At 44.8% G+C, this 24813-nt stretch overlaps 1 protein-coding gene across 1 annotated transcript in view; it reads right to left on the reverse strand.

Moving 5' to 3' along the window:
* Positions 1-13271, reverse strand: part of LOC144161666 (phosphatidylinositol phosphatase PTPRQ-like) — a 110431-nt gene extending 97160 nt beyond the window's left edge. The window contains exons 1-4 of the mRNA XM_077692293.1: positions 13090-13271; positions 10495-10665; positions 6036-6161; positions 602-892 (exon numbers count right to left, since the gene is read on the reverse strand). Coding sequence (XP_077548419.1) covers positions 602-892; positions 6036-6161; positions 10495-10665; positions 13090-13222 — 721 coding nt within the window. The 5' untranslated portion in view covers positions 13223-13271. The remainder of the gene's footprint in view (positions 1-601; positions 893-6035; positions 6162-10494; positions 10666-13089) is intronic.
* Positions 13272-24813: the final 11542 nt, after the last annotated feature.

Consider the following 24813-nt stretch of genomic DNA (forward strand, 5'->3'; position numbering starts at 1 on the left):
CATAGTAATTTCTTTAGAAATATTTTTTAGATGCGGCGCATCACTAGCTCTGAGGCATGTCCCTCCTGCGTCGTCGGCGTCCGTCCGCACGCCACCTGCGCATGCGCGACTCTCCTGCGTTCGTCTCTCCCACAGCTGTGCGCAACACTCTCACTCCGGCGCATTAGCATAACGACAGCTGGCGCGCTTGGTTGGTGCGCGCTTCGCTGCGTTAACGCTGCGTTAACAGCTGCTCCGGAGCGCATGTGCGCGCATGCGCGACTCTCTCCAGCGGTCTCCTCTCCTTCAAGCGCTGTGAATATAAAGCGGATATCGCTCCGCGGTGGTTCAGTCAGCGCTGGCTCTCGTTCTTCTCGAACATCGACGATGAAACCAAGATTCGACCACTGCTGCGGCAACCGCTCACTGTGCACTTTACTGACCATAAAGTCATCATTCTTAAATGTAATAAAAAGCTGGGTGGTGGTCGCTAAAACACGTGTACTCTCTCATTTCACGTAAGCATGCGCCGCATCACACCATGGTTCCCTCGCTGGAAGATAAGGGCAATTTTCTCCTTTATCGTGTAGTCGGCTAAGCAAGGACGTCTCAAAATACTTACGGCGAACGATTAGCTTCATCACAGCCCGATTTCTTCCCGGCGCTTCAAATCTTGGTCCACTTGCAATGTACACGCCGCTGTCCGAAGACCGCACACGTCTTAGAGTCAAGGACTCCATGTCGCCAGTGGCCAGCGTCTTGGACACCGTTCCTGCGGCACCATCTACCTTGGCCCAAGACGTGACGTGAGGGCGCACGTGGTCGAACCCGGGGGCACCCTGGACCCGGAGGGTTACTCTTTCGTAGACGTTTGCAGTGACTGTAAAGTTCTGGGGTAGGAACGTGGGCCCGTCTGCGCAAAAGAAATCGAATGGTGCGGCTAGTTTCCGAAACAGCGCCCTTATAGAGCAAAGTAACGTTAAAAGAGTAAAGGAGAAGGAGTTTGGCTGCTTACTACCGTGAATCCCAAACGTGCGTTTCGCTCTGTGTACCCCAGGAGGCGCTGTCGTTCCAAGATCAACTTGCGCTGCCTCGTACGTCCAAATCGGCCGCCATTTTTCCATAGGCGAAAATCGTTCATATTTGTTTTCAGAATAAACACGTAAGTAAGGCCTTTTTACCCGGTGTCACAGAAAATAGACCACAAAATGCGACCTTCGTGTGAAGTTTGAGCGCGAACAGAACAGCGGTTCGCTCAGGAAAAAATTTTTGAGGTGCTCCAATTATCGTCGCACCACCATCACGCACGCCTCAAGAAGATGCAACCAGCCAGGCGGCTGCGATTCTGCCGCAAACACACTATACAAAAGCCCAGATTCTTCGCGAAAAATTGACGTAGATCACCGACGTTCCCTCGCATTGCGGTCAATCATGCGACGCTTCCACAGGCGAAAAAATCCGATGAGCACAACAAGGTCGTAGTGCATGGAACAGCTCTTCATACCTGGCAAGGATCGTATTCTATAGGGGGTGATGTCTACGTCTTTTTTAAGAGTCCCCTGCAGAACATCACAAAAAAAGGCCGCGTATATGCTCCTTTCGTTGCAAATGTCGACGAAAGACAGTAGCCGACTGGTTCCCGTGGCAGGTAAATACCTCCCTTTTCTTTCCCGCTCACCTCTCATGCTGATCCACTTCCGTCGCGCTCCTCCCAAAATAAACACGCTAAAGGCTTGCTCAAGGCAATTTAAATTTACCTCGTTCCACTACGCCAGGCCGGGTGACTCGATGCTAGCTCTGCCGTACTGCGGAGACGCGCCCGAATCGAGGCAGCCTACTACAACGTTTATAGAACCACGTTGCCGTACTCCACGTGTGTGCCGAGAAGAACGTGTAACTATCTAGTGGAACCTTTCGTGGCTCTTGCAGTTTCATTTTTTTAATTCCGCTAGTTAGCGCGAGAAACAGCACGCGACGGTTTCCTGCAGTTGATGTAGTATTTTATTAGCTCTTGCAAAAACCAAGCATCCATGCTTTTTAATAAAGGAACACTGCAAATATCACTCATGTATTGATTTCCTGCCTCATATTTTCGTAATGTGGTGTTGTTGTTCAACAATGTTGACAAGTATGAACATTAACACCTGATTTAGGCGATTAGATTTGGCTGTTGGTATAAAAGACTGTTGCGTAGTTTCTGTTTCACTTTGGCTGGGTGGCTGAATCGTGCCCCAGACAGACACAGACCGACAGACCAAAATTTCTGCGTTTAAGTAGCCCAATAAATATTGCCGTCTTTAAAACACAACATATCGACACAAAACAAAGCAGTGAACTCGTACTGTCTCCGGTTGGTTACAGAAGCGATAGTTAACAGACCAAGGCACACATACACTTTTATTATTGAGCCATGTTTTATTAGGCAACGTGGATGTGTGCAACCTAAAAAGCAAGTTTTTGTAGCCACCAGGATGCACATCCACTTGACTCATTTCAACGCACTGTTGCCTAAGAAGTTTAGATGGGGTTAGCGGTATATGCACACCGGAAAGAAACTTTCAATTAAAGCACCCGTCAATTCCTCCCTGGAGACACCGTACAGATACTCCAGGAAAAAACGCACAGTAAAAAACTTGAAAGAATCATCAACCTCTTTAAATGGACTATGCAGACAAAATACAAGCTTGTTTTATTCGAGAGATTTTCTTTCTTATAGTGCCCAAGCTCTTGACCGGAAGCAAACGATGCATTATTCCCTGATAAATTAATCAATTCAAGTTAAATTTTATTTCTCCCGTGAAATCACCCGTTTTTGCGACGTCTGCAATGACATCACAAGAAGCGCCCTCCAGCCGATTGCGGAGCCTCGTTTAACCTTAGTCAACAGAGATGGTACCACCATACCGCGAAGGGTCGTTTTCTGCCCTTGCTTTGTTTTTGTTCGTATTTGTGCCTGGCTTGTTTTTGTTAAGGTAGAAAGTAATGGTCTCGTGAAACATGGTGTCCGCTCGACAAATATAGTCACATAAGACACCGTCGCTTACGCCTATCGGCCTCTGTCGTCTGAGACAACCCCAAAGCGCCGCAGCGCTGTGCAGCTAAAACAAGCATAGTGCGCGCAGTACCGACAGCAGTACGCATCGATACTTTTGTGTTTACGTGTACTTTCATAACTTGCACTGTTTAATCAACCATTCCTACTGCTACAAAAAGAATAGACCCTTAATTTAAGAGCAAATGTCGGCGGCTGGTGTAGAATATATCGAAGTGCTTCTTTAATCCCGTAGAGCTCAGCCGACGCAGGCGAAGTCGGCCGCTCAAGCCGATATGAAAGTGCTTTTTCACTTGATGGAATGAAAATTCCCGAGGAGCTGCACTCAGGTGTTGCCGATCCATCGGTATAAATGTGAGTAGTTGCCGAGTAAAATCTGTTAATGTGTGCAAGCGTCATCTGCAGCAGGGACCGTTTTCTCTGATTCGAGAGCAGCACTTCAAAGCTTACAACGCGCTAGCTGTTTCAGCTTTCACGAACATGTCCAGCGCGACGTAAAGTATTTGCACCATCTGGCATACGTCGCTGGACATCGCGTTACCTTCCAATGGCTCCCAGGACACAGCGGTATCATGGGAAATGAGAAAGCGGACGAGGCTGCCCGCAGGGGCCTACAAATGAGAAAAAGAAAGAAGATTTTCTTCACGAAGCATGATGCCGCCACAATGACGAAGGCACTAGCTCTGTCGGAAAGGAACCGTTTATGGTCCTTGCAGCAGCATTATTACGGCTTTTTATATTTTATAGACCCATACGTCAGAATGCGGCTGCCAGAGCGTCTACCCCGCCACTTGGAGACGTTGCTGCATAGACTGCGTCTTAATGCAGCACTAACAAATTCCTATCTACATCGGATCGGCCAGACATCAAGCCCATATTGCGACAATTGTGGTTCACTTGAAACTGTTGAACACATATTACTGGAATGCTCTGCCTATGCCGACTCAAGGTGCCGTTTACAGCATAAAATTGATTGCCTCCACCCTGGACCATTGACATTAAGATTGGTACTTGGACCATGGCCCTCTCCCTCCGCTCAGCGCAAAATCTTGTTCGCGCTATTCGAATTCCTCCAGGATATTGGTGTGTCCACGAAATTGTAGTCATTCCTCCATCTCAAGAGCCTTTGAACTCAATGCCCTGAAGAAGGATCATATTTTATTTTTTTTCACTACTACTACTCTCCTTTTCTTCACTACACCTACTACCTTTTTCCCTCTCCTTCTTTCTCCGCAGAGTAGCATGCCGGCGAACTGATGTCGGCAAACCTCTCTGCACTTTCCTCTTTAATAAAGAGTTTCTCTCTCTCTCTTAAGAGCAAATGGCTCGTTCGGCAAGCTAATAAGTCCTGTCTAATTTGCATTTGGTTTTGGTGGCCTCACCCAATCGCAGAGCTGCCGCGTATGACAGCATAGCTTCTATTGCGGGAAAAGAGCTAGTAGGTCGCAGGGCCATTCCCCTTTATCCTAATTATATAGATTATTTGAGTGAAGTTTACGTTAAAAGGGGTGTCAGTAGGATTTTATTGAGGCAATCTTTCGAATGATTTAAACTTGTGTTTTGTCTGCATGGCCACTTTAAAAAAGCCCCAAGCCACGTTGCTGGCGCAGAACAAGAGTTGTTGTCGGTGTTCCTTTCCACAAGGCACTTAGACACTTGGGGTATTGCCAGGGAATCGAGAGCTTTTAGGGCACTTGTGGCCACTTGACAAAATTAACACAACCATGAGTTTTAAACGTAGAAGTTCTGGAATATTGCATACACGTGACACCTGAAAGTGAACGCGCGTGAGTAGAACAGTTGCACACCAGCCGCGCAACAAAACCCTGATTCTAGGAAATTTGTGCTGTGTGCCAGTATATTTGCTGGTGTGATTTCAGTCGTAAGACGCAGACACGAAAGCGATTCAAGAGACGCATGCACGGTGTAGCAGAAAAGAAGGTGGATGAAGTACTTCACGTCTAAAGACAAAGAAGCTAAAGCAAAGAAAGCGATGGAAATGCAACGTTTTAGCAAAGCAGTTGTAAGAAATATCATCGGACTTCCACCTTTATCACGCGCGAGCAAACTTAAGAGCCCTATGGAACTTTTCCTGCTGGTATGGTGAATTTGCTATCTACACCAGCGCCGTGGCTCAGTGGCTAATAGCTGGAGAACGCGGGTTCTATCCCGGCCGAGGCTACCGTTTGTTCTGGTGGAGAAAAAAAAGAGGTGCTTGCACAATTCATGACTGTAACTTGAGCGCACAAGAAACGAGGACTGAACGAAAGACACGAGCACCAGCGCAGAGTAACAACTATTCATGAATCAACACATATATATCCTCTTTGACAACACCTGTGCATGATCAACTGTGTACGTATCATGTCATACTTCATCACTCAACACGTATATACCCTCTTTGACAACACCCGCGCATGATCAAATGTGTACGTATCATGTCATACTTCATCACTCTACACACATATGCCCTCTTTGACAACCCCCGCGCATGATCAAATGTGTACGTATCATCTCATATTTCAACACTCAACACATATATACCCTCTTTGACAACACCCGCGCATGATCAAATGTGTACGTGTGCACGTCATACACGTATGACGTGATACGAAAACGTTTTATTATGCGCGGATCTTGTCAAAGAGGGTATATATGGGCTGAGTAATGAATAACAATTCAGTAGTTAGTCTGCGCTGGTCTTCGTGTCTTTCGTTCAGTCCTCGTTTTTTGTGCGCTCAAGTCACAGCCTTGAATTGTCACCAACTAGCCCGCGTTTCAGTGTTATTGACCATGCATAATTTCCCAGCAAGATAAATACCACCAGCTCATCCAAATAAGCCGTAGCGCTCCGCGACGGCATTTTTAATAGGCCAGGTGGAGTTTCGGCGTACAAAACCCAAATGTTTTGTTTTTAGTTCACGATTTTTGCCTTGGTAGTTTGTGACTGCTTCTTCAGGAAGCTGCCTAACAGAATCAATGTCGATTGCCGTGAAAGGCTTACCGTTTTCATCGTAGTACATGGCTGGTGAGGTGACGGTGGAGATTGCAGATCCGTGCACGTCGCACCAGTAGAGATTTGTCCTCGCATGATAGAACACATGTTGGGGCAAATCCAGTACGTAAGCTCCTGAAATGACGCATCGGTAAAGCAACCGTAATATTAGTTTCTTTCTGCGGCTATTGTCCAGCGCAAACCTTCCTGGATCTTTTTTCCCTCGTCATGTAGAATTGCTACCACTGTCATTTGGGCTTGCTGAAGGCAGATAACAAGTGATACTAGAAACGAAGGTTTCACGGTATCAAAAAGTGTTCGCCTTCTGTTGATGGGAGGCGAAAACCGCGTAACTCGCTACCGGGCAGATTGTGGCGTCGTGGAAGTGCTGGAAAAATTCCCTGCATTGCCGTGTAGTACGAACTAGCTCATCGGGCAGACGAAACAGTGCCCTAACCATGGCACGGCTTTTATTACGCTGCTAAATGGGGTTTCCTGTATTTCACACACTTGGTATGCGGTCTCAACGAGAAGACTAATTTTCAAGCACATCATGGCTGTGAACATCGAACGCGACAACAGAGAACTGGAATCTTTGATCTAAATTGCCCGTTCCGCAGTGTTAGATCGTGATTTTGATTTGTGGCTTTGAATCTTCTCTTCTGGTGTTCTCGGGACTGACCCGCAACTGCACCTATCTAGGCTGTTCTATTCTTGCGTATGTATACTTAAACATAAACACAATTACGTGGCCTGAAATGAGACTTGCCTCTAACGTTCCGTTTTAGCCCATGATCGATGGGCTCACATGCTTGATGTCGTGACTGTTCAGTACAAGAACTCCAAAGCTACCATGAGGAGCATTCATCGTCTCAACAATGACTACATCTTCAAGATTTAGGCAATCCTTTAGTAGGATTCGTGCCTCATGTTCCGCCCAACCGTGCCCACAAATTCGGCAGGTTCTGGCAAAAGTTTTCCTGTTAGAGTGGCAAGGAAAACATCACCTCGGTCCAATTTTTCAGCGGCATCCAACTTTGAACATCAGTTATCCTTGTAACGTGCAGCCTCACCCAAAACATTTATCGTAACTCCGTCACAATCTGATCCCTGCATCATCATCATCATCATCATCACCAGCCTATCTACGCCCACTGCAGGGCAAAGGCCTCTCCCATTATTCTCCAATTACCCCGGTCCTGTGCTAACTGCGACCAATTTATCACCGCAAACTTCTTGATCTCATCTGCCCATCTAACTTTCTGCCGCCCCCTCCAACGCTTGCCTTCTCTAGGGATGAACTCTGTTACCCTTAATGACCAACGGTTATCTTGCCTTTGCATTACATGCCCTGCCCAGGTCTATTTCTTCTCCTTAATTTCTACTAATATGTCCTTAAAACGCATTTGTTCCCTGACCCACTCCGCTCTCTTCTTGTCCCTTAATGTTACACCTATAATCTTCCACTCCATTGCCCACATAGTCGTTCTCAATTTAAGTTGAACCCTTTTAGTGAGACTCCAAGTTTCTGCCCCGTAGGTGAGTACCGGTAAGATGCAGCTGTCATACACTTTCTTCTTCAGGGACAATGGTAGGCTGCCATTCATTATCTGAGAATGTCTGCCGTATCCACTCCACCCCATTCTTATCCTTTTATTTATCTCTGCCTCATGGTTGGGATCCGGGGTCACAACTTGGCCTAAGTAGATATATTCACTTTCCACGTCCACTGCCTCGCCACCTATCTCAAACCGCTGTTCTGTCCCGAGGTTATTGATCATTACTTTGGTTTTCTGCATAATATCTTCAGGCCCACGGTTCTACTCTGCTTGTTCAGTGCGGAACGCATGCTTTGCAATTCGTCCCCCGAGTTACTTAGCAAGGCAACGTCATCAGCAAATCTGAGATTACTGAGGTATTCCCCATTAACCATTACTCCCGCCTGTTCCTAATCCAACGTTCCGAATACTTCTTGTAAACATGCTGTGAATAACATTTGAGAGATTGTGTCTCCTCGTCTGACGCCCTTCCTTATAGGTATTTTACTGCTCTCCTTATGGGGGATGATGGTAGCTGTGGACCCATTGTAGATATCCTCTGGTATTCTTCCATAATGCTCATCTACCCCCTGGTTCCGTAATGGCTGAATGACTGCTGAGGTTTCGACCGAGTCAAATGCTTTCTCATAATCTATGAAGCCTATACATAGGGGTTCAGTATACTCAGCGCATTTCTCTATCAGCTGATTGATCGTGTGAATATGATCCATTGTTGAATAGCCTTTACGGAACCCTGCTTGTTCTTTAGGTTGACTGAAATCTAAGGTTGCAGACATTCTGTTAGCGAATACCTTGGTAAGTACCTTGTAGACAACTGACAGTAATCTGATCGGCCTGTAATTTTTCAAGTCCTTTATGTGACCTTTTTTACGGATTAGGATGATTTTCGCGTTATTCCAAGATTCCGGAACACTTGCGGTCATTAGGCAGTGCGTATACAGGTTTTCCAGTCTTTCAAGTACAATTTCTCCGCCATCCTTCAAGAGGTCTGCTATTATCTGATTCTCACCAGGTACTTTGCCCCCTTTCATTTCTTTCAAAGCTTTCCTTACTTCTTTGGTCGTTACTGGTGGGATGTCTATCTCCTCTGAACTACTTTCTCGTTCGGCATTATCCTGGATGTCCCGGCTACTGTGCAGACCCCTATAGAACTCCTGGGCTACTGTGACTATTTTATCCCTATTTGTGATGACATTGCCTTGCTTGTCTTTAAGTGCATACATCTGATTTTTCCCCGCGCCAAGACGTCTCTTCACTTCTTTCAGGCTACCTCCGTTCTTTACAGCGTATTCGATCCTCTCCAAATTATACTTCCGTATGTCAGCTGTCTTACACTTATTGATTAACTTCGAAAGCTCCGCTAGTTCTATTCTGTCAGCTGGGGTGGAGATTGTCATAGTTTGCCGTTTTCTAATTAGATCTTTCGTCTCCTGGGAAAGTTTACCAGTATCCTGTCTAGTTATCGTTCCCCCGACTTCTACTGCACACTCCGTGATAATGCGTGTAAGCTTGTCGCTGGCTTTCTGTGTCGTAAACTCTGCTTCTTCGGTGAGACCTAAATATCGGTTCTGCAGCACAATCCTGAATTCTTCTACTTTACGTCTTACTGTTAGCTCATTAATCGGCTTCTTTCGTACTAGCTTGTTACGGTCTCTCCTCAAATCTAGCCTAATTCGAAATCTTACCATATGGTGGTCACTACACCTTACCCTTCCGAGCGCTTCCACATCCTTCACGACGCTAGGGTTATCGCATAATATGAAGTCTATTTCATTTTTATGCTCCCCAGTCGGGCACCTCCACGTCCATTTCCGGCTCTCCCGTTTGCAGAAGAAGGTATTCATTATGCGTAGGTTATTCCGTTCTGCGAACTCGACTAGTAAGTCCCCCCTGCTATTTCTACAGCCCAGACCATAATTCCCAACTGCCTTGTCTCCTGCCTTATTCTTGCCTACTTTAGCATTGAAGTCCCCCATAACTACGGTATACTGTGTTTTTAATTTAGCCATTGCCGATTCCCCATCTTCATAGCAGCGCTCCACTACCTGGTCGTCGTGGCTGGATGTGGGAGCGTAGCCCTGTACCATCTTGAGTTTGTACCGCTTATTGAGCCTAATTACAAGACCTGCTGCCCTTTCATTAATGCTATAGTATTCTTTTATGTTGCCAGCTATGCTTTTATTGACTAGAAATCCCGCTCACAGTTCTCTTCTGTCCACTAGACCAGGGTAACATAGGACGTGTTTATTTTTCAGCACCGTAAAGGCTTCACCTGTCCTCCTAACCTCACTAAGCCCTATGACCTATTTAATGTCCTTTAATTCCTCTAACAACACCTCTACACTCGCTCAACTAGATAAGGTTCTAACGTTGCCAGGTTCAGATTCGAATGGCGGCCTGTCCGGGTCCAGGTATTCTTAGCACCCTCTGCTGCGTCACAGGTCTGACCGCCGCCGTGGTCAGTTGCTTCGCAGCCAATGAAGACTGACGGCCGTGGGTTAATTGGCGTATTTATGGGAGGTTGTGACCGTTACTACACCAGGGTGGCCAATCCTGCTCTGGTGAGGGAGTGCGTTACCGGTAATGGACGCCGGGGTCAGGCCGCACCCCAAGCCCCATTCTGCAATTACATCAGTACGCGGATTTTTTTTAATCCGGTGTGAATTGTCCGGCCCCTAGATTCGAACCAAAGTCCTTCTGCATGCAAGGCGGATTCTCTACCTCTACGCCACAGCTGCCTATTCTACGCCACTGCTGCCTATGATCCCTGCATAATGACCTCATAATCGGCCTGTGCATTCGGTGACGTGACACTTAGAAGTACTCCGGAATAACACCATCTTATTTTTAAGACTGACCATGCATGTGTAAAATATTACAGCTTCACACACGAAGCGAAGACATATTACCATTGGTTCGTCCTGGACGGAATTGAACACCTGAGAATGGCACTTCGGTTATCGAGACAGCAAAATGTGCGGAGACACCAGGAGGTACATAGCATTCAAACTTCGGGCTGCTTCCTCGGCCGTAGATGAAATTTCGGCTTAGCATCGTGACGTCCAAAACTTCGTCTGCAGCTGCAAAGAAAAGGTGCCATCGAACTTTAATACATCTTGGAAATGCAAAACGTTTTGTTTCATTTATTTTGTTAGCCGGAGAATACGGCTGTGTACTGTTACCTCTGTGAATGTGCTCCCCATATTGCCTTTATCAGCCCGCAATGGGCCGCTCCACATCGTTTTAGGTATGAAAATATTTTGCCGGACGTTGTGGGCACTAACAAAAGCTTCAGTCAACTTCAAATATAATAAAAATAACTGCTTTCTTTTATTCAAATGCCCCCAGAAATCTCTCAAATTCTTAAAAATTTAAGTTCATACCTTGTTCCACTTTCTGGAAATAACTTCGATGAAGACATAGATACCTGTCCAAACTTTCTTGTTAATACGATTCAATAAATTGTTCGCAATATGCGTAATATCGCATTGGTGGCTTTCATGCTGTTTTTCTTATTAAAGCGAAGCTTCCTATGTCTAATTGATGGCTTTCGATGTTGCGCCAAAACTCACAACAAGAAAGGCAGCTTTACACAGTGGGTTTCACAAAACTATAATGACGATAACCTAATGCCCATAAGCCCCTCAAAAGAAAAATCCAACCTGGGTCCTGCGCGTCGTGAAGCCCACCCATATTGGGTTGCGCCATTTCAACGTGGTCCAGGCAGCTTCGGATTTTGACCATTTGTCTCTTAAAAAGGGTCTATAATTCGTCACTTTTGTTTATGTTTTGCCTTGATCAGCCAAAAAAGATAATTAACTCGCAGTCCACAACCAAATCAGATAAGGTACTTCTCAGAAATAAGTGATGGTGTGACACAAAATGAGAAACGTTTTGCCTTGACCAGCCAAAAGAGACAATTAACTGGCAGTCCGCAACCAAATCAGATTGGGTACTTGTCAGAAATAGGTGATGGTGTGACACAAAATGAGAAGCTCTCCAGTTTATATTCCCGCTGTTGGGAATTTTTGATTATCTTGCACACCGGGCTCTGTATGTTCCTTTGAAACATTCCGCTACTCGCATAACGCGATGTAAAAAAAAACGTGCGAATAGGCTAGGTCTGTAGCACCCACTCCTTGACATGTCCTATGCGCTCCTCTGCTACTTTGCCAACAACCGCTTTACCAGTTTATTTGGTGCCACGATCCACTGCGATGGGTATTTTTATCGTCTGCACAAAACCGCGCTGTGTGATTTTTTCACCCAACAAAAAACCCGCTTAATCACTGCTGTGCTTAATGCAGCTATCGAATGTGTTTACTGCTTCAACGGAAAGAAAACTGAGTAATAGTTGTTAGATGACCTGAATGACGTCACTGAAACCCGGACATGATGCCTGGACCATGGAAAGAGAAAAAAATCGTTTGAAGAAGTCTATGGGCGAAGCCCCTAGGAACTCTGGCTGCCGGCGTCTCATGTCGTCGTCGTAACCGTCGTCTCATGTAGCCACAGTACTAAAACACCAGGACACTCGTTTACTCCTCGCGCTAGAACTGAACAAGTACTGAAAAACAACGGCACATTCGTTTACGCCTTGCGCTGGGAGGCTTCGTAACGCGTACTAAATAACACCGGGACAGTCATTTATGCCTCGCGCTTGAAAGCTTCGTGCTTCAAAGACACGTTACTTTTACAGCAAAGCTGTATACCTCTACCGCCCAATGGTTCCATCTCCGCTGGAAAAAACACCAAGGCTCCAAGAATGCACTTCTTCACAGCATGCTTCGCCCCTCCCCAGGTTTCACATCAGTGGAGATGGTCCGGAATTTTTAAATTACACATGTGCATAGTCCAGTAATGTTCGGCTCAATCACTTTAAAAAATACTTCTGAATGCGATTAAAAGCATTTAAGAATAATTTGGAGAATCTGAACTGGTTGGTCTATAATTTATCTCGTTTGTGGAACAGCCTTCAAATACTAATCCAACGTGGACAACAAAAGTTGTTTTGTGGTCATCGTTGTGTGTTTGGTACTTTCGTCGCCTGTGTAGCATTAGTATTTATGATATGTCCGCAAACCAAGCATTTGTTTGGTTTGTCCGCAAACCAAGCATATCCGCAAACCAAGCAGTACCTCTCTACCTGCTGCATCTATTTCATAACGGAGCGAAACGATTTACGGAGCAGACAGGGCGCGCAAGGGCCATGGTTTTGTTGAAGATAGCCACCCCCGTTCACTCATTCATTGTGCATTCAAATAATTTCGAGATACTTTTAAATATAGGGTCATTGACTGGTTAGCGGCAAGAGCGCAAGGAAAGTTGGCTGCAAGTGTTGACATATGCGGGGAAAATTCCTACTAGCTGAGCTTAGAAAAGCACCGAGCACTTTAAAGCTTTATCAGATATCATCGCCGCTACGTTAAATTATTGAAACATTTTTGGTTTTGTAAGTTTTCTTGTTTCCAAACCCACTGCATGCATTCCCGGCTGAAACTCACCTGTGGCACCGGCACAAAGCACGACGAGCCCAAGAATGTGGGGAAGACACATCGCGTTGGGTGTAAGCGGTGCTTCTATTGCGCCGCACTTTTGAAGAGCGCACCGCTGCAGTTTCTCTTTCAGCGCATTCATTTAACTGAAGATCACTCCTGAGACCAGCGGCTGTTGACTCACAGAGAGATCTGGGTGTGACATTGAAAAAAAAACTTCTCCTCTGAGACACTGGGTCGTCCCTTTAAAATGGCCCCCACCCTTTCCCTCTATCTCTCTCTTTCTGTCTGCGCACCGGATGAGGGAGTGATGAAACTGTGCGCTTACGCTACTCTTTGGACGACGGCTTTAGCGGAACTTCCCTTGCAACTTCTTTCGTTCGAGAAGTGCGACCGACCGGCCCACCGACCGACGATGAATAAATGAATTACTCCCACTGACAAGATTCCTTGCTCCACCTTTTTACGAGCAAACTTGAGTTCATCCATCCCTTCTTTTTCTCTCGCTTCTTTATTTCTTTGCAAGCGATTGATTGATTGATTGATTGATTGATTGATTGATTGATTGATTGATTGATTGATTGATTGATTGATTGATTGATTGATTGATTGATTGATTGATTGATTGATTGATTGATTGATTGATTGATTGATTGATTGTCGGGTTTACGCGCCGACGCAAGGCAGGCGACGAGGCGCGCTGTAGTCGAGGGCTCCCGATTAATTTTGGCCACCTCGCGGCCTTTAACGTGCGCCAAAATATCGTACACACGGGCGTTCTTGCTTTTCGCCTCCATCAGAAAAGCTGCCGCCGCAGCCGGGAATGGAACTCGCGTCCTCGTGCTCGGTAGCACAACGCCTTACCCACTGAGCCACCGCGGCGGGGGAATCAATGAATGAAGAAATTAATGAATTACCTTAAGTAACAGAGAAGGTTCGCTGCTCCACCTCTTCTCCAGCAAACGCCCTTTCAGTTATCTTTTATCGCTTCCGCTTATTTCATTGCTTTGTGAATGAAGGAATAAATAAATGAATGAAATAAAAGCAAATAAGGGAAAATATAAAGCAAGAAGTCAAGGCAAAAACCAAAAAGCAACAGAAACAATTAAAAACAGACGAAAGTGGAAATATCGTTGCGAGCCCAGAAAAGCAGAAAGGGAGGGGCGGGGAAACAAGGAGAGAAAGAAATGCAAGCAATAAAGAATACTTAAAGAGCAATTGAGGGACATTTGGACAACTTCCCTTGTACTTCTCCGAACTACTATCGGCACGCGGAAGTTATTAAAACCCAAAAACATTTTCCTCTCCATTCATGCTAATCCAATATGGGTTCTACATATTCTTTTCATGTGACCGTGTAATAAACTTTTATGCTAGTATTTTATTTTATTCTTCAAAAGCTGCCGCCCCTTCTTAATTCCCACAAAACGATTCTAGCTCCCCAAGGCTTTACGTTTGTTGCTTTAATTTTCTGCCAGATATTTTGAATATACCGTAATGGTCGTCGATATCTTTATCTCAGAAATCATCTATCTTTATCTTTTATTTTATCGTTTGCCTAAGGATTTTGTTTATACCTTTATCTCCCCATCGGATACCAGAGTTCATTTGAGTCCAAAAGGAGGAAAGATCTACGAAATTTCAGAGGGTTGCTTACTTCCAACATTATGCCAAGAGCGCTATACGTTAAGCTATCGACGTTTATGTGCGCACCTATGTCCAGCGATGTTCGAGAGATACACCGGTGCAAAGACTTGGGTCGCTCCATAGCATGGCTTCCGTGTTCACGGAGCAAGAACTTTCGCCAGTTGCACAACGGAGAGAAAATCATCTGCGCTTTGCACCCTGCATGATGCCTACGAAAGTCCATGCAAAAACGCGAGCAAATAAAGTGAATGAGGTCGGTAAGACCCAGGCAGTCGGTATTGTTCCCTCGGACATTGTTGACTAAAGAATTTACGTCAATGTTTCATTCCATTATGTCAAACGAAATTTGCGCTATCGCCCAACAATAAATGCAGCTCATTTTGCACGTACGTAAATTGTCAGGAAATCTTATGTGGCTCTTCCACAAACCCTGCCCCCCCCCCCCCAAGCTTTAGTTATTTCGCAGATCTTTGCAATTTTTGGGAATTTCTTTTCATCTTTACACAAAATAACTGCACCGTGACCACACCACTCTATGTGCTATCTCTCCGTCTTTGTTTCTCCCTACGTTTTCCATCTTTCTCGTAGCAACAGCAGCAAGACGTCGACACGGATTCGCGTTTGAAACACCTGTAAGCACTTTCTAATTTCTATATTTCGCACAAAAGGTTTCTATTTTATTACAAACAGGGGAACAGCGCCACACAGACGAAATAAAACAGCAAAGGGACAAGCACGAGCGCTGTCTTACAACTGCAATTTTTATTTTTAGGCATGCCACATGTATGCTATGAGAGTCGAACTTCACAAGAAAGCAGAAATAACATGAATTCTGGGGATAACCAAAGCAATCGTTACACTGCACCCAACGCCGTGTGCTACAAACACGTGCTGAACTATCTCTGGGACATAAAATTAATCTCTTTCTGGCAAAGGGACAACAAGGCTATGCTCAGACACTTTTCTTTTCCACGCTCTCTTTCTGCAGCCTCAATTATGTCTCTGCCCATTTTATCTTCGTGTTTCGCATTGACATGTGTTTGGTGAAAGATCTGGACGCAGCGTCGGTAATTCGGAAAGTGGGCACCTTAGTGTCCACTAATCCCCTTATGTACATTATAGTGATGTTCTTTTAATCTGCCGTTAAGGTATCGTCTCTTTTCGCTTATCTAATTTTTCCCACAGGAAAGCTGAATTGAATACACGGCGCCTTCAACACACTCAACCAGTTCGGTTTTCCTGCCTAACGGAGTAGGACTGCATTGTTTTTGTGGTCTTGTTGACTCTCACGCACATGGCGTAGAGCTTGTTGGGCGGAGAAAATATAGCTCTTACACAAACTCGCTTTCCTATCTTTTTGAAATTGTGGGCTATTCAATACATCTAAGGAATCACTGTTAATTTATCACTTGTATTGCGTTCATCGGCTGCTCGGCTGCCCTGTTCCCCTCTTTTTAATGTCTGAAGTATCGATTCTGCTACGGATGATAAGAGCTGCTTAAGGTACCCCGCTATCAGAAGCCGGTCAACCTGTGTACGGAAGCTATCCTGCATCGAGTGAAAACACGACTTGTTTATGGCATTTTCAGAACACATTGTTATATTAAACCTTTTCACAAGCTTTGACGGGGATGAATCAAAAGGCACAAGCGGTTTGCTGGCACGTGACTCGTACGCCAAGCAGATGTATGCGATTGTGCGTGAAATGAAGCTTAAGATATAAACACCCAATATTTCTTTCTATGAGAAGTTAAAACCAAAGGCTTAAAACATTCACAAAATTGGCCTAGTACCTGAAACATTAACGATTCGAGACCCCTTCGTCGGTGTTAAAAACTATTCAAAAGTCATCAGCGCAACGGAAAATTTTGGTTACTTGTGGGATGTTCAATTGGTCATGCAGAATGCAGTCTAGCTACGAATTTGTGCTATACAAGATCCGATACAAAATTCGGTTAGGCTGAATTTAAAGCTTATATAAACACCGGCACACTTGTCTTCCAACGCCTCGCGCTACAACGCTTCGTGCTCCAAAGACACGAGACTTGTACGGTACAGCTGTATACCTCTACCCTCAACGGTTCCATCTCCGTGGGCAAAATCGCCAAGGCTCCAAGAATACCCTTATACACTGCATGCTTCGCCAGTCTCCTGGTTTCGCGGTAGTGGAGATGGCCCGGGATTTGTTCGGTTAAGCACGCCGGCCGCAGGCGTTTTCGCTAAAGGTGCTATGTGAGGCATTCACCTCAAACTAAATAATTTAGACTAGGGTTATAACTCTACGCCCATAGCTTGTCTTTACGGGCTTCTTCGACGCCATAGAGCGGAGAAACGAAACTTTAGGCTTTCTGAAGCACACGATATTTCTGAATTGCAGCCAAGAACGACTTCCTGGTTTCAGTTTCCAGGCGATTAGAGGGGCACGAGACTCAAGACACCGGAAGACGAGTGAGTTGCCGAGTGCGAGATGTCGGCAACGCCGGAACTTCCCGCCTTTTGCGAGAACGTTGAGAAACGTTGGGCAGCGTTGTCGTTCTCTTCTCTGGCGTTTTCTATGGCGTCTCCTACGACAATTACAGGCCCGGTTACTACAAAAAAAAAAAAATATATATATATATATATATATATATATATATATATATATATATATATATATATATATATATATATATATATATATATATATATATATATATATATATATATATATATATATATATATATATATATATATATATAAATCAGGGTGCGGAACCGAAAGCAAACCGCACCGATATTTTTCCGGAACTCAACCCGAACCCGAAACATTATTTTTTGAGCCCGCTGACCCAGAACCGGAACATAACCACAAAAGGAAATAACGGTTACCGGTTTACGAAAAAAAAGTTCGACCATCCATTGTTTTAAACGGATGCTGATCGTCATACAAGACTTTTCCCTTTCACACACCGTCAACTTCGCAATCTCTCGCGCACTTTTCTCCTTCAAATAAATCAAAACGCTATAAAGCTATCTTCGAAGCGTCATCATGGTTAAAGGACTTTGTACCAACATTTTAATGGCATGTTGTTGCTGGTTGAGCAAGCAGGGTGCAAGAAGGGGGGGGGGGGGGGGCGCGGTGGTGTCCATTCTCGGCAGAGCCTCCAGGAAGTTTTAAGCACCGACTTTGCCACTCCCGCGATTTTAAAAATAGCAAGAAAATGCCCAGCATTCGTGCATCTGTGCCTCGGGCACGCGTTCTCCAAGCTTAGCATGCCCACTTAGTGAAATCGACCAACATTGGCCACAAAAAGCTCCCGCGTTCTCCGTATCGCGACAACACTTGCTCGGAACGAGAAAGACACGTCATAGCGTACGCCTCTCGTTCGTCCATCCTCGTGTCATCGTGCGCTTGCGTAGAAGAGCTGTGACTTGAATGTTGAAGCTGCTGTAAGTGATCATTGACTCCACATATCCCATGTTATGCGGATAGTTCGCACAGCCACTGAAGAGGCCGTGCTTCGAGAGGCTCGGCGTGCGAAGGATCCGCCAGAGACGATAAGCCACGCTTGCAGAGTGGCGTACGAAAAAGTCGACCAAAACGACCTGCTCACTCTGGCCTTGCTCAACATGGGGCCATTGAAACGCCATGCCGCCGACGTCAGCCGCGACCCTACAACAGTACTAACACTCTATTTGGTGTCTGTTACCTACAACAGCTTCGCCATTCGTGTCTTGCGCGTTAGTGCGAACTTTTATGATGTATTTTTTTTTTTTCTCGGGCGCTGTCTGGCAGTTTGGACATTTAACGCTATGTGTTGGCAGACGAAAGTCCACGAACCTTCAAAATTTTAAAAATACAGGGCAGCACGTAATTTTGCTAGCTTAAAAAAGCCCGGGGCATCTCCACTAATGTGAAACCTTGGGAGTGGCGAAGCATCCAGTGTAAAAGTATTCCTGGCACCTTCGCGTTTTTGCCAGCGGAGATGAAACCGTAGGGGGGTAGATGTACACAGCCTTGCTGTAAAAGCGCCGTGTCTTTGAAGCACGAAGCTCTCTAGTGCGAGGCGTAAACGAGTGTCCCGGTGTCTTTTTTTTACGGGACGCATTCCAGCCCGAGCCGTAAACGAGCGTCTGGGTGTTTTTTTAAAGACGATAGTCTTTCTTGGGCTACTTAAACCCAGAAGTTTTGGTCTGTCTGTCTGTCTGTCTGTCTGTCTGTCTGTGACTTTATTCAGCCACCCGGCCAAAGTAAAATATTGCCTGCGCAACAGTCTTATATAGTCACAGCTAAATCTACCCGTATAAGTCCGGTGTAATGTTCATACTTGTCAACATTGTTGAAAAAGAAGAAGACATTACGCAAATATAAGACAACAAATTAATACAGAAGTGATATTTGCAGTGTTCCTTTAAAAAAATCATACATGTTTGACTTTTGCGAAATTAAATACTTCATCAACTGCAGAAAAAAAATTCCCTCCGCCGTCGCCTGCTATCGCCCGCGCCACTATAGCTTCTGGTGCCATTTGAAGAAATCAACCGGCAACAGTTAGGAAAGGTTCCACTAGATAGGTTCCACGTTCTTCTTGCAACGCACGTCGAGTAGGCAAACGCGGTTTTATAGACGGTGAAGTAGGGCGCCTCAATTCACGCGCGTCTTCGCCGTACAGCAGCGTTGGCATCGAGACACCCGGCCTGGAGCAGTGGAACGCGGTAAATTTAAAATGATTTAGGTAAACCTTTGGCGTCTTTACCTTGGGAGGAGCCCGACGCAAGAGGAACAAAATGAGAGGTGAGCGGGAAGGCGAAAAGAGGCATTTAGTTGGCAAAAGTCGATAAAGACTATCGTCTTTTGTCGGCATTTGCAACGGAAGGAGCAGATACACGGCCAATTTTTCCTTTCGATGCAAGGTGGTGCTCCGTCACATCCGCCCTTCTCTCTACCTCCCCCCGTTATTGCCCCGCACAATGCCCCTGCCCACTTCCCCCTGTGGGGCTCTTCCCTATAATCACTCCCTATAATCATTCCCTAAAATCCCTTCCCTATAATCACTCCTAACAAGCATTGAGTGGGTGGGCTGGGCATCTCAGACCCGGGTGTTCATATCGCCTTGGTGGAACGAGCTCCCATCGTCGCCGCCAACCTCCAACCGGCGCAACTGCGCTTCCTCTCTCTCTCTCTCTCTCTCTCTCTCTCTCTCTCTCAGGAACAACGCCTCACAGTCACAGTATGCGGCCCAGTACCCACCATTTGTTTCTGACGTCATATTTGTGATGTCTGACGAACTTTTAGATAAGAAATTCTTTTGCAATATTAGGCAAAAAGATTAAGTTTTGGGCATCAAAAGGTCCAACCATAAACGTTCCTACTTGTAGCGCCCCAGAAGTGTTAAAATTTTTTCGGTTGGTTAATAATCGTAAGAATGAAAAAAAACAGCACGACGACCAGAACAAAAGAAAAAAAGAGACTCACACTTGCGCTGACTATAAAAACCATATGTGTTATTTTTTCGGGGCACTGGCTTCGAACTAGCCAGGCGAATAGCATGCAAAAAATAATGAGGGAAAAGATGGCAAACAGGGTCGCCGAAATTGGCTTCTAAAGCACCGAACAGGGAATATGAGAAGTGACGTGCCAATGTAGAATTTTGAGTGTCAGGTCAAAATTCGAGAGGTTGTACCTTTTCAAAATGACAGCCTTGCCCACCGTTTGGCACTACACTATTGAGTTCGCTGATTCTCACAGGAGTCTTTCGTCCTATAATCTCTTGTTCAGTAAGAGCTGCTCTTCACCGACTGATAGAACACCTGATTGTGCGTGCGTGCGTGCGTGCGTGCCTGCGCTTTACGTGGAGCTTTGTGTAGAATACTTTGAAATAAGGATGCAGTGAGTATTCCCTTCTCGTTCTCATAATAGCAAGCCCGATACCGAGGTGCCGCAGTCCATGGTCGTCGCTACTTCTCTGCTGCGCTTCCTTACACAATTGGCTGGGCACATTGTTTAGGCTTCGTTGTTATGGTCAATTCATACCATAAAAAGAAAGCCCAAACAAAGTTACGAAAATTAAAAAGACGCTCAAATTTTCATTTCAGCTACACAACGTCACCAGTGACGTAATCTGGAAACACTTAAAACATAGTTCACAGTGTGCTAATTCCTCAACATTCTAGTGATAGAATACAACAAAATTAGAGGCACGAAGAAATGGTATAATCGTGTCTTTCGGCGGTGGCTTTATATAGTACTTATAGAACGACTTCAAGGCTGAGTGAAAGAGTGGCTGGTACAATTTCCTTAATATCGGGAGCAATTGAATAAAGTTGAGTTGAAATGTCCACGTTAGACAACTGGGCTAAAAGATGGCGCGTTCCGTAGTCTTCTCAGTTTTTGTTCGACACCCAACGATGGATTGCTCGCTGAGAAAAATCCGGCATTTCCCTCTGCAGTTTCCCTTCCATTCTTTCGTTGCGTTTGCGAGCACGCCACAAAGCGACAGGAGTGAGCCGGACCCGGAATTACTCTATCGTCGCCATCTTCCAAAAAGTCTCTGAGGCAGGTTTCTAATTTTGTCGCATCCATTCAGGAAGAGATTATTTCATGCCATCTGGGTTTTGTGGCGTACCTCAAGTTCGGTCGAAGGCGAAGCTTTCCTATAAATGCCCAGTACGTGCCTCCACCTGGTAGCAGGTATTTGAAATACGTTTGCAGTGAAATGAATAATGGTGAATTTACTGCCAGATATTTGTTTTGATAACTCTATATCACTTAGAATCGGACGAAAAACCAGAAAAAAGCACTCCTGTCGACGTAAACGAACAAGGTGACCTCACACAAACCGAACACGAACGCGACTTCACACAAGCAGAGGTTGACAATATCGTAGCTCAACAGGACCAGGCAATCTAAAAACGTACTTTATACAAGCCCTGTACTCAATTCTTTATTCTTTATTCTTTATTCAAAAAAACCTTACAGGCCCCAGAACAGGGCATTGGGTAAGGGGGGAAATCGGGAAAGTACAGGACAGATAACATACAGTTTACAGGCAGGGTCAGTGCGCAACAACAAAAAATATAAATGAAATCACATATATCGTGGTACAGGGTGAGGTAAATTTGAAGATACACCATTTGCTGACTTGAACATGGCGAAAGAGGGATACATTTTCAACAAATAAGAGACAAGGAAAATATAAATCGCCGTAATACGCAATGCACTCAGAATTCAGGAACATGGTCACATGGTGAAGAGAGTGAGGAGCTGACGGCGAAATGTATCGGGATTAGATATGGAGGCTACAGAATCAGGGAGGTCATTCCAAAGACGAACGGCCCGAATTCATGAAACATATTTCCTTGAAATTCATGCAAGCTTATTATGGCCATTTTCCTACAGCATGAAAAATATCCAGAGTAATGTTGATTCGAAAAAAATTCAGGAAGGTCACACTAACGCGCAAGACTTCAAGGACGTGAAGCTGTAAGCAACTTTCACGACAATCACGAAGGATTAAGTCCACGATTGCAGCCGATTTGCTTCTTCAATGCTGCCGCAACGACTTTTACTCGATCATTGTTTCTATAAGCGTGAGCTTTTGGAAGTTTTGGAAGTGATAATCATTGGACATACCTTGGAAGGGCGTACATTGTGACGTGTCTTTCTCATTCCGAGCAAGCGTTGTAACGATTACGGCGAACGCTGGAGTCTTTCTCGTTCCAAGCAAGTCTTGCCACGATTACTGCGAACACTGGAGCTTTTTTTTTTTTTGGGCTAGTCTTAGCCAACCTCCCTGAGTGGGTATGCTTGGCTTGACAAACCTTCTCCGGGGACGCTGGGCGGTCGTGGCGAGGCCCGCGCTCACGTGTGCGCGTTCGGACATTTCTTGATTTTTAACTGCAGACAAGAAAATTAACGATTTGTTAAACAGCTTCGCTGTCTTAAAAATTGCAGAAAATTCACACTAACGCCCAAGACGTGAAGTTAGCAATTCTGTACGCCACCTTCACAACCATCAGAAAGGTTTATGTCCACAATTGCAGCCGATTTGCTTCATCGCTGCCGCAACGACCTTTACTCCATCATTGTTGTTATCAGTGTGAGCTTTTTTTATCTTTTGGGACGTGGTAATCAATGGACATCATCTTGAAGGGGTGCACGCTATGATGTGTCTTTCTTGTTCCGAGTAAGGGTTGCTATGATTACGGCGAACGCTGGAGTCCTTGTCGTTCCAAGAAATTGTTGCGAGGATTACGGCGAACGTTGGACTTTTTTTGAGGTGGGAGGGGGGGGGGGGGCAATCCTGTCCAATCTCCCTAAGGGGGTTTACTTGGCTTGACGAACCTTCACCCGGGACGCTGGGCGGTCGCCGCGAGACACGAACATACGAGCGCTCGGCATTTTATTCTTTTTGTTAACTGCTGGGAAGTCGGCGTGAGGCCTGCGCTCACGTGCGTGCGCTTAGCAATTGCTTGGTGTTATTAACTACGGACACAAAAAAATTACATTTGCTAAACAGCTTCGTTGTTCAAAATAATGGCAATCAATATACCCCCCGCGGCTACCACCCAATATGCATAAATTCATTTATACGAAAAATACTTGAAACACTTATACACAGCATAACATACCTTCACCTTATCAAAAATAACTTTTGGCCTCCTAACCAATATGAATTTAACCGCAATACTTCGGTTGTCACAGTATTAAGCCAATTGAAATCAAATGTACAGGAATCGTTCAATGGCTGAAAAACGTTATTTGCTAAATTTCCAGATATTTAAAACGCATTCGGCTCTACAAGTGCTAGAATAATCTACAGGCGTTTAAAAAAACTCAACCTTCCAAAAAACATCCGAATTTTTATTGTAGATCTACTTCAAAGGAAAACAATTGCTTAGCAAACTTAACGCATTATATGTCAGTTATGTTACTTCAGGGAGCTATTCAAGGTACTCCTTTAAGCCCCCTTTAGTGCAGCCTACCTGTATCAAAATTATTAAAACAAGAACTGCCACTTGAAGCTAGCACCTAAGCTTTTGCTGATGATTTGACTATCTTAACACAAGGAAAAATTAGGCAACAATAAGAGAATTTCGCAATTGAAACGGTTAGGTTTACGAGAAAATGGAGCGGAAAAAAGTAGTCTTCAATTCAGTTTAAACAAGTGCTAATTCTTAGTAATGGGTAAAGGCTATCAGATAAGGCCGCCAACCATAAAACTTCGCAAGACATCACTATAGAATCTAACAGAGCTTAAAATACTCAGGTTAGCATTTGACTCAAAACTTTCCTTTTTCCCACATCTAAAAACCGTGCAAATAAAATTAATACCTCAACAGTCACCATTGCCAGGTTTTCTGGTCACAGCTGGGGCACGTCACCAAAACAGTTGCGAGTTCTATACACTAGATCATTAGAAATAATAATAATAAGGTAGGGCTCCCCAGTTTCGTATTCTGACAGGGCCATCTTGAAAGGTAAATATAGAGCTATAGAACGACCTTCTTTGTTAAAAATCAGCAAGGCGTTCCGGACAATCCCAAACCGGACCCTAAAGATCGTATGTGCTATACTTTCTGCCTAATTTACAATAGAAAAAGAAAACCAGTTTTTCCAAATATTGGAAGGCTCTCAAGATTCAACTCATGCATTTCGGGTAGAGTTCGAGACAAAGATAAAGGAATTCAACGCAATACACTTTAATATACGGAGCAGAAAAAATAAGAGTGAATGACTGGACACACTGCTTACATCTCGAAAAAACAGAATTTGGTGTTCTCTTGTTTTCTGAGAATTGGCCAAAAAGGCACGAAGGTCACCTTCATATAAACAAATACAAATACAATGGTCTTATCAGGTCACATGGCAGGGGAGTGGAGCTTGATTTTTTTATGCGAAACACTGTTATGAACATACTGTATTGGAGAAATTCACCGTTATTGACGAGAACATTGAATGTCTTGCTGTTTCGCTATTTAATATTGTTGTAGTTCTAGTATACCATCCTCCTGCTGGTAAAAAGACGTATTTTTTTATTTTTTGACAATTGCCTCGGCCAGTTACTTTACCGTAAACAACACATCGTTATCGTAGGTGTCATAAAT

This window comes from Haemaphysalis longicornis, unplaced genomic scaffold (genome assembly GCF_048455015.1).
Source record: "Haemaphysalis longicornis isolate Haplotype H1 unplaced genomic scaffold, Haemaphysalis longicornis Haplotype H1 scaffold_12, whole genome shotgun sequence".
Classification (NCBI taxonomy): domain Eukaryota; kingdom Metazoa; phylum Arthropoda; class Arachnida; order Ixodida; family Ixodidae; genus Haemaphysalis; species Haemaphysalis longicornis.